Below are 9,613 nucleotides of genomic sequence, written 5' to 3'. Positions count from 1 at the left end.
TAGGCAACTCAATCAAATTAGTTCCCCATTAAAGCCCTTCTTTATTAAACCGTTTTCTTGTCCTGCTATTAAGTTTCACTGCCTGGCGGAACTCGAGCCGGCCCCAGAAGTTTACCTTGGGATGTCGCCGGACCCAGCCGAGGGGAGGAGTCACTCTTTTCCTGGAGCGGGGGAGTCACCCTGCGGGGAGCGGGAGGGACTGGAGGTTGAAGGAGAGGGTCGGCCCAGGAGCGGCTAATTTGCTCAGCTCGGCGTGAGGAGGGAAGGTGAAAAGGGTGAGAGACGAGGTCTGGCTCGAAGTCGCGTGCTCACGGCCACTCTCCCAGATTACACTTTTTCAAGGAAGGCAGCATGCCACCCCCAACCTCCCAGAACCCCAAAACTCCCAGGCTGTAGCCCTTGTCAGGAGAACGGTAGCAGCCACCCTGCTCAGCCGTCGCCTTAGCTGCCTGTGGTGCCAAACCTGAGATGGGGAGCGCGCAGTGTGCGACGCGAGTTACATCCAAATCCGCACCCGGGAAAGAGCGGGAACTGGGCCCCCAGCCTTGCAAGATCCCTGTGACGACTCCAGCCCGCGATCCAAAAACTAAGAGCCCTGGCAAGGCGACCCCTCCGCAGCCTGGGTGCCCAAGCTGGGGTACACACTGGGTTCCCGCTGTTCAGCGGTCGCGGGCCCTTCGGGAGTTGTGAGCTCCGCGCCGCTCTGGTGGGATAGGTCCTCCGGTACCACAGGAAGCCTCCTCTCCCAGTAGCCCCGAGGGTCGGAGATCCCACGGGACCTCGGTCTAGCGTCTCCTTAGCGCCGCGGCCTGAGCGGGAAATCAAGACCTTCTCCCGCGACCCCCCGACCCCCTACTTCTCGAGGAGCGGGACGGGATTCGGCGTCGTTTTCTTAGAAAATAACATTTATTTCTAGCTCATATCTATGCCAAGGAAAGCACAAAGTGCTGCTCCGGAGCAGCGTTTTCCGCTGCCGGCCCTTCAGTCAGGGCGTTTGGCGAGTCCCGGGAGGCGAGAATGAGCCCGCGAGCGGGCGGTTCTGGCTCAGTCACACGTCGCTCTGTTCCTGCTTCAGTGCGCACCTTGACGGCTCCTTAGGGACAGACCAGCCGCAGGCAAGAGGGGTAGGTGGGCAGGATTCGTCCCGAGTTTCCAATATATTTAATCTATAAACCTGATAAGTACAATGAGCGCATAGTCTAATTTTTTTTCCATTTGTCCTTTTTTTTTTGCTTGTTTTTGAATGTTTCTCACGTTAATATCGAGGTCACCTACAGATTACAATTAATAACTTAGAATTCCATTTTATAACATTATACACTGGCTTGTATATATATATGTATAGATTATATATAGATTTATACATATATAAAAACACACTGCACCAAGGAAACCCATGCTTAACGGCGTAAGCAACAAAGAGAGCGACAAATAACGCAACTAGGAAAGTGCACCTTAGAACTTGTTTCCTTTTTTTTCCCACAATTGTATCGATATATATGTGTGTCCCAAAGACTCGACTCAGTGCCAAGAGATTTATACATCCTAAATTTATATTTGTTAGAGCGAATATTTAGATTTTTTTTAAAAAAAGTGGGGGATGGGGAGACACAGAAAAGACTCTCGGATTATCCTGCCATCCACTGAGAGCCGGATGAGCACAGCTAAGGAGCCGCAGGAGCCTGCGCTGCTGTCGCAGCCTCTGAATTCTCATGAATTCCCGGCCTTTTGGAAAGGGGGCTGGGTGAGGCTGGAAGAGGGATCCAGAGGTGGGAAATGAGAACCCAGGCCGCGTACCCTCTCCGAGAACACCTTCACCTGTCTGTAGCTGCTCCCCCTTCGCTCAGCCTTCCCCACCCACCCTCCTAAACAAACCCCAAAAACCATCTTGGAGTGAGAAGACCCCAGCCAGGGCGCAGAGAGCGCGCTGGGCGAAGAGGGGTCGGCGGCCCGCGGAGACAGGGCTGGGATTCCTGTTTGGGGAGCGGCCGGCTGCCAGGCCCCTTGCCCTACTGCTTCTCCGGAGCGCCATTGACCATAGGCCCGTACAGGCCGCCGCCATAGGTTGGCTCCTTGTGCACCGCCGCAGCAGCGGCGGCCGAGCGGTCACGCATGAGATCGCTGAAGGCGTAGTCCATGGGCGGGCGGAAGCCGAGCGTGGGCACCAGGCCGGCAGTGGAGTAGGGAGCCATGAAGGCCAAACCCCGACTGTGCGCCGCCGCCGCGGAGTAGGCCAGGCGCAGCGGACTGAGGCCGAGCGGCGCGCCCAGCGGGTAGGCGCCCGCTTCGGCACCGAAGTGACTGGCGTTGGGCTGCAGTGGCGAGAAGGCTGAGCGGCTGCTCAGCGATCCCAGCGCTCCAGGCGCCATGGCGCCGGCCAGCAAGGGTCTGTGGTGTGGGGGTGCGGCGGGCCCGGCCTGCAGCGGAGCGGGCAGCCCAGGACCCCCGCTGGCGGCGGCGTCGACGCGGCCGGGCCACGCATCGTCTGCAGCTGCTGCAGCACCCACGGCGGCCTTATCCGGGGGCGCCGCAGGGCCCAGGCCAGCAGCCAGGCCCCCACGGTGGTGGTTCAGCACCTGCTCGATGGCCTGCACCACGTCGCCGCCGCAGCCCTGCAACACCAGCTCCAGGACGCCTCGCCGGTGGCCCGGGAAGACGCGTGTCAAGATGTCCAGCGGCGTCCGCTGCCGTGGACCCGAGCCTCCGCCCAACCCCGGCGCCGGCGTGGCCTCACCCTCTTCTTTGTCAGCCTCTGAACCGGATTCAGAGCCCAGAGGGCTAGCGGAGCCGGGGCTGTCCTCCTCGCCGCCGCCGCCACCGCCACCAGGGCCGGCGCTGCCTGGGCAGCTGCCACCTGCCTCTTTGGAGGCCCGAGCTAGGGGCGAACCCGAAAAGGACTCGCCATCACCGTTCTCCGAGCCTGAGCCGGGCCGCACCTCTGGGGACGACGTCCCAGGCCCCGAGTCTGCGCCGTCGGGTGATAAGGGCTTCACCGGCGGCGGCTGCGGGCTGCCCGGGCGGCCTGCCTGAAGCAGCGTCTTGGGAAACAGGTCAAACTTCTGCAACTTGGCCTCTGGGAGGGGAGAAAACGTGTCGTGAGGAGCGGTTAGCTAGAAGACAGCAGTCACAGCACCTCGGCCCTTTGGATCTCAGTTTCCTCTCCCTCAGCCCCACAGCCCTTATTCACTAGGCTCCAGTGCTCCCCTTTCTTTTTGCTCTAGCATTCCTTCCGCTCTGAGCCCCTACAGCCTTGTCTCTCTTTCCCTGACCCCAGGGCTCCCTCTCTTTCTGTACTCCTCAGAACCCCAACTACCTGTGCCCTGTAAACTCGATGTTCAGTGCTGCTTTCCCCCACATCTGTGCCCCAACACATCCACCTTTAACTTCCTTTCCAGGCCTGCCCTGCCCTGGAGAAGCGGCCAGGTCCAGGGTTCAAACAAGAGACAACATAACTTCTGCCTATACCACGCTGTACAGAAGAGCCCACTGTACAGAAGATGCCTGCCCTGGCAGTGCAGCCTGTAAGGAAAAGCGCCTTGGTTATCTAGGAGGTCCCAACCTTCTCTACAGGCAGAAGTAGAGCCCCTATTTCTAATCCACCCTTTCCAAAATTGAGACCTAAGAAGTTCTTCCCTCCCAAGTTTAGAGCGGATCCTTCCTTTCCCTCAATGGCCCTGGCCTAATTTATTTCCTCCCCACAAAAAGCCACGGAGGTCCAGAAAAAGAGGGTGGGGCTAGGCAGGGTGTAGGAAGCGAAGAGGAAAAGATATAGGAAAAAAGACCTGAGAAACCAGGGAGGGTGCGGCAGAAGCTAGAAGGAGGGAGGGCGCAGCAAGCGGTTGTCCAGAGCATTAGGAATGCGAGAAGGGGAAAAGAAACTAGGGCGTCTCACTTCCTAGGGAAAGCAATGGGGCGGGTGTCAGTTAAAAGAGGGGAGGGATTCCTTAAGAGAGTTGGGAAGGAGCAAAGGGAAAGGGCCTGTGGAGAAGCACGGAGAGAAGGAAGATGCGCAGGTTTCCACCTGGGTAGAAGACGAAGCAAAGAAGCAGGGACCTGCCTGCCTTTGGGTAGAGGCGAGTGAAAAAATTAAAGCGTGTCCGTTTGGGCCGGCTGCAGGAGAAAGGGGTAAAGTGCAAATGCTACAGAAGCGGGAGGAAGGAGAGTTTCTGTATCCACGCTCCATACCCGAGGCTGGGCGAGCGGTGAATCCTAGCAGTCGGGGCGACTGGACACGGGGTTTCTACTCTTTCTGAACGGAGACAAGCCCCTGGGCCAGGCGCCCCAGAGCTACGATCCTGCTGCCCCTACCTGCGGCCTGGCCGCGCTCTCACCTGAACCGCCTGCGCCAGCTGCTCCGCCTCCGGTCCCCGCGGGCGCTCCCGCTCCGGGTCCCCCGCCGTCGGCGGCGCACACTGAACCGAAGACCTCGTAGGCGGGCCTCGGGGGGATGATGCCGTTGGCTGCGGCCAGCGCCAGCCCCTCGGCAGTACCGTAGAGCAGCTGCAGCTCGCGCGCCTCGTTCTCCTCCTGCGCCTGCTGCCTGCGCAGCGCCACCTGCGCCGCCATGACACGCTGGCGCTCCGCGATGAGCGTGCACTTGGCGCACAGGCAGTCCTTCCAGCGACAGTAGCGTTTGTGGCCCTTGAGTGCAGACACCACGCCATGGTTGCGACAGCGCGCGCACTTGGGGGTCCGCGGGTACTTCTCGGCTGCCCGCAGCAACAGTGGCGGCCCCCGCAGCAAGCCGCCTGCCACGCTTACCGGTAGCGATGCGGCGGCTGCCGCGGCGGCCGCCACCGACGCCACCGACGCCACGGGCGGCCCAGTCGCTGTAGCCGCCGCTGCCGTCGCCGCGCCGGGCACGCTGGGCAGCTCCGAGCGCAGCTCCATGACAGGACCTGACCGGAAAGAAGGTGGGAGAGGGGAGAGACCGGGTGAGGAGCACACCGCGCACTAGGCCAAAGCGCAGCCTTGAGGAACCCAAGTTGGAGAGGGATATTTGGGCCACGGAGGCTGGGCTAGCGGGGCCAGAATTGCTGGGAGGAGGTACAGTCGGAACCTCCTTGTGAGCCCTAGCGCCTTCACCCCAGTCCAGCCACTGCTGCTGCTAGACCTGATTTACACGCTGGGGTTAAGATTTTGTCTGAATCAGTAATTCTGCTGGAAAAAATAAAGAGACATGTAAAGTGTGAAAGTCACTGATTCAGGTGGTTGTAATGAGGATTTGGAAAAGTTAAGATGATACCCTAAAGCTTAGCCTAATTGAGGTGAGACGGGTGAGAAAAATGTTCGTTTGACAGGACTGGGATTAGAGCCACAGTTTTGGCCCAGAACTTAGGCCGATGCCAAGGGCAAAACAGGAAAATCCGGAGCAAAACGGCCAGTCTGGCGGAAGGGTGAAGAGGAGACAGATGTGAAGGAGCAGAGTTGAGCTGGTTGGGCCCGAGTTTTGTTTCTTTTTGTTTGTTTATTTTTAATGCAGGTGGGGGCAGAAGCTTTGGAGAGAAAAATCAGCAACAGAAAGAATAGCTTTAGGAAGTAGAATGGGGGCGAAGAAACAATTCGGGCAAAGTTAGGCCCAGTGGCTCTGGGACCGGTAAAAATGTGAGCCCCAAAAGTTCCACGGTGCGGACCTCCAGAGAGGGGGAGAGAAAATGTGTGTGGAGTTTAGTTTAGGACTGGGAAGTATTAAAGAGAAAAATTCGGCCAAAGAAACTTTCTGTATAGGCAAACCCAGCCCAAAGATGAGCTTCATGGGCAAGGAAAACAGCGAAAAGCAGCTGATCTGGGTGTCCGGGATCCAGGGTCCGCGCCCAGGAGAGGGGAATGTGTAAGTAAAAAACTCCACAGGCAAAGGCTGGGGGAGGGGATTGGGTAAAACCTGCGGTGCAATTTTTTAGCTTCGCAGTCTGGAGTAGTAGTCGGGGCGGAAGACGTATCCTGCGGAAAGTTAGGCATTTCGGGAGGGGGATCTTTCTCGAACACCACCTCACACTGCCCTCCCCTCCCCTCCGGGTTTAGGAACAGAGTCGTCAGACACGACCTCCCCGTCTTGGGGTCCCAGGGGACCCCGATCGAGCGCAGGCTCCTGCGTCCTGATCTCAGAGTTGGGGTCCTAGGACGCGGATGGCCCAGCGGGCCGCACCAAGCCAGGGAAGTAGCCTTCGCAACTGGCCATAAACGGATACCAGAGTCCCACCCGCGCCGCAGCCCCACAAGGCCCAAGCAGGCCCAGCTCCCCGCTTCTGCCGCAGTCTCCTCTGCTTCCCGTGTTCCCCGTCCCTGCCAGAGCCCGGGACAGAGTCCTTGTGTCTCCATCCGAGAGTCCCAGACCTCCTCTCTATGAGCGTTGCCTCCTCTCCCAGACCCCTCGGGCCGCGCCGTCCCTAAGCCCACGGGGCCCAGGCCTCCTCAACAGGGGCCGCAGACCAGGTCGCCACCCCCTGCTGTCCCTGCGGCTCTCAACTACCTGCCTTGGGTTCCGGGATCCTCCTCCGCTGGCGCTGCACGCGCCTCCCGGCTCCACTGGCGACGCAGGCGCTCTTGGCCTCTTCCCTTTGCCCCCGGCCCCTTATCTGACCACGTCACCCTCCTTCAGTCACCATGTCCGAACTTCCGGACCCCTCAGAACGTAGCGCAGTCCAACCCTTCCTTCAGAGATCCGGGTCGGAGGCTCCTCTGCCGGCCGCCTGGTTGGAACCCGCAACCTGACTCTCGCAGTGCCGAGTCCCCTCGCTGAGCGCGCTGGACGCTGCGCGCAGCCGGGGCCCAGTTGCCCCGCACTGCCAGACTCTCAATGAGAGGCTCGCCAGCTCTATTGTTGCTCCTTAGGGCTCCATTAGACAGAATTGGACAACAATGTGGCGCCTGCCATTGGCCAGGGGAGGCAGACGGCACTCTGATTGGCCGGGCCCGCGCCCGGGGAGCCCCGCATTCTACAGTGTCCGAAAGATTCGAAACTCCAAAAGCTCCACTGTGTGCTCCGGGAGGGGAGGGGGCGCGCCAGGAAAGGAGTGGAAAAAAGTGGGCGAGGAGGAGCGTTGAAACTTTCGTGACAAGTAGTTTCCGTGCGCCCGAGAGCGTGTGAATTGCTCCTAATTACCGTGTCCGGTGCGCCTCTCTGCGTAGACTTGTGTAACCCCTCGGCTTCTGGGGCGCCGACTCGGCTGCGCCGCTCTCACTGGCCGGGGGCGCTTGGCAAAGCTGAGCTTCCCAAGTGGCCCTGGAGCCCTGGGGCGGGATGGGGGGCAGGTGACAATTCAATTACTGCGGTCGGGGTGGGGGCGGGACAGGGGTGCGGGGGTGGGGAAGGGAGGGTGTTCAAGGCATAAATGCCAGGACGATTTTTCCTGCCTTCTTCCTGCTACGTTTCAGCGCGCTCCCAAGTCGGACGAGTTTGGGGTAGTTGAGGGCTGCTTTGGTTTTTTCCTCCTGTCACCTTTAAAGTTCAGTTATTTTGTTTTGAAAGTCCTGATACGATAGTCATCCTGGAGGGTAAGTGTGGTTTATGAAGATTTTCGTGTTTAAAGAGAAGCTCAGCGAAGAGAAACGAGATTGCGCTTCCTGTCGGTGCCCGCCGCATCCGCATCCCTCGCGCCCTGAGCCTTTCCTCTCCCTGCCCCTCTTTCGCGTCCCTCGGCCCCTTTAGCTCTTTCTTTTCCTCATTTTTCAGCATCTCGGTTTCTTTTCCTTGGTGATGGGATTCTTTTTGTCTTTATTGTAAATGAACAAACAGCCCCCCTCCTTTTTTTGTTTCTTTTCTAAACGAAAGTTAAAAGTGGCCTCTGTGTCTCCGCAGCTTCTTTTAGACTCAGGACGCGCATCGGTCTGTCCGACCTTCCCCGCAAGAGACAAAGTGACTGCTGGGAGGCCCCCGCGGACAGTTTTCAGTTTTAACTTTCGCCTTATTCTCATCCTGTCCTGATGTCACGGCCCTGAGGAACAGCTCATTCTGAAGAAGAGGTAACAGGTTTCAAATTTTGTTTCCTTTTTGAAAGGCAACATCTGGAATTAATGCCGCGGCCCTCGGGCGGGTCGCCCTCGGTTCCTGTAGCTCTACCTCTGTCTTTTCATTCTGTTTTTCCCTCTAATATCTAATGTTCTATCACTCTCGTTTTTGTTCTCTACTTTTCTCTCTCTCCTTCAGAGTAAAGAAAATTCGTTTAAATAATGAGGAAAATGAGCGTTCCTGGCATTCTCCGTCCACTCTTGACCGTGCGTCTCCGCGTTACTCTTTCGAACCTCCAGGCCGGCGGGAATCTGGGCGCGTAGATTCGGCCGGGGCCGTCGCGGCCTCAGGACGCAGCCCTCCCGCCTGGCACGACTACTGGGCCGCGCCCTGTCAGTCTATCCGCTTCTGAGCCCAGGGCTGGGGGTGGGGGAAAGAAGGTGCGACCAACGGGCCCCCACCCGAAGACCGCAGAACCTGGCGCCCCGGGAGAGCCTTGGAAGAAGCCCACCCGGAGGCTGAGGCTGGAGGGAAAAGGGGATGGGGGTGATGCGCTCGAGGACCGGGCGGAGAGCTTCCAGAAAGTTCACCAGGCCCCGGCGCGAGGGCGCTCTGACACGAACAAGGTCTATGATAGCGATAAAAACCTGGTCACTAGCTCCCAGAAAATGCCACTTGCTGGAGTCTGTGAATGGGTTTAGGAGAGAGAAGGGTGTCAGCCCCCGCGAGGGTCTCCCGCGTGAAGCGAGGATAAGGGGGTGCTTCAGGGATAATATGTCCTCTAGGAGCGCAGGACCCAGACCCCACCTTCCAACACCTGGAGGTTCCGAGGCCAAGTACGTCTAGTAGCCCCGGCTGCACCTGGGGAGGAGAGCCATGAGGTTGGGGGAAGAGCGCCGACCACCGCCGGATTCCGCGCCGGGGCCGTCAGGTGCCTTCTCCCAGAGCTCCTTTGGACAAAGTTTTCGGGAAATTATATTAAACCGAAAACGAAATAAACTATATAAATCTGCCTAGCTTTTCGGCGGTCGGTGGCCCAGGTATCCTTCGCGCTTGAGGCCAGGTCACCGTGAGATTTCCCCACTCCGGACGGGGGATTCCTCAGAAGCCAAGGGTGTAACCACGAGGACTCGGGAACCCTAGGCGGCCCCACAGATGCGTGAGGAACTTCATTTTCTAAGGAGTGGGAGGAGGAGCATCCTGGCATCTAATACAGCCCAACCAGAGGGAATCCGCCCACCCCTAGTGGAGGAACCTCTCTCTTCTCTCGCCCCTCTTTCCTGGCATTCACATCTCCACAGGTCTGGGACCCACAGCCTTTTCTCCCACTCCCCGGAGGTTAGGGTTTTCATGTGAGTGAATGTGTTATGGAGGGAGGCAAAATAAACCCCAGGTCATCTCACCCACACTTTGACTAGGCAGGAATCCTCTGCCCAGCTTCCCAGGCCACTCCAGGGCCAGTTCCTCCTGATTTGGATTGGGTCGGTCGAAGGGGAAAGGAAAGGCATGGCCGAACTGAGCCGTCAGCACGAGAAGAGCACGCTCAGGTTGAGTCAGCAGGGTCTACCCGCTCCCCAGCCTGAGTGTAGCTTCACACTTGGACACACCCCCTCCCCGGTGCGTGTGACCACTCTCTGCAAAGTATGGGACACACTGTCACGCCAG

At 58.7% G+C, this 9,613-nt stretch overlaps 1 protein-coding gene and 1 long non-coding RNA gene across 3 annotated transcripts in view; one reads left to right on the top strand and one right to left on the bottom strand.

Annotated features, from left to right (window-relative positions):
• Nucleotides 1–884: 884 nt before the first annotated feature.
• On the bottom strand, nt 885–6,876 carry LOC105495029 (DMRT like family A2). The gene is made up of 3 exons (XM_011764161.3): nt 6,470–6,876; nt 4,332–4,898; nt 885–3,073 (listed from the first exon to the last, which is right to left on the bottom strand). Exons 2-3 carry the CDS (start codon nt 4,888–4,890, stop codon nt 2,010–2,012), a joined length of 1,623 nt encoding a protein of 540 aa, XP_011762463.2. The 5' UTR covers nt 4,891–4,898; nt 6,470–6,876; the 3' UTR covers nt 885–2,009.
• Nucleotides 6,877–6,965: 89 nt separating this feature from the next.
• LOC139362347 (uncharacterized) overlaps nt 6,966–9,613 on the top strand; it is a 111,178-nt gene continuing 108,530 nt past the window's right edge. For both annotated transcript variants that reach the window (XR_011621093.1, XR_011621104.1), the window contains exons 1-2: nt 6,966–7,110; nt 7,799–7,962. This is a non-coding gene — a long non-coding RNA (uncharacterized lncRNA). The remainder of the gene's footprint in view (nt 7,111–7,798; nt 7,963–9,613) is intronic.

The sequence above is a fragment of the Macaca nemestrina genome, chromosome 1, assembly GCF_043159975.1.
Source record: "Macaca nemestrina isolate mMacNem1 chromosome 1, mMacNem.hap1, whole genome shotgun sequence".
In the NCBI taxonomy this organism is placed as follows: domain Eukaryota; kingdom Metazoa; phylum Chordata; class Mammalia; order Primates; family Cercopithecidae; genus Macaca; species Macaca nemestrina.
This window is presented reverse-complemented; position numbering and strand designations above follow the sequence as displayed.

Bases quoted from the DNA above. Each gene is read 5' to 3' on its own strand.
- LOC105495029 (XM_011764161.3), bottom strand. From the start codon at position 4,890: ATGGAGCTGCGCTCGGAGCTGCCCAGCGTGCCCGGCGCGGCGACGGCA. The intron at 3,074-4,331 runs GTGAGAGCGCGG...CTCCCCTCCCAG, and splicing joins AGCTGGCGCAGGCGGTTCAG to AGGCCAAGTTGCAGAAGTTT.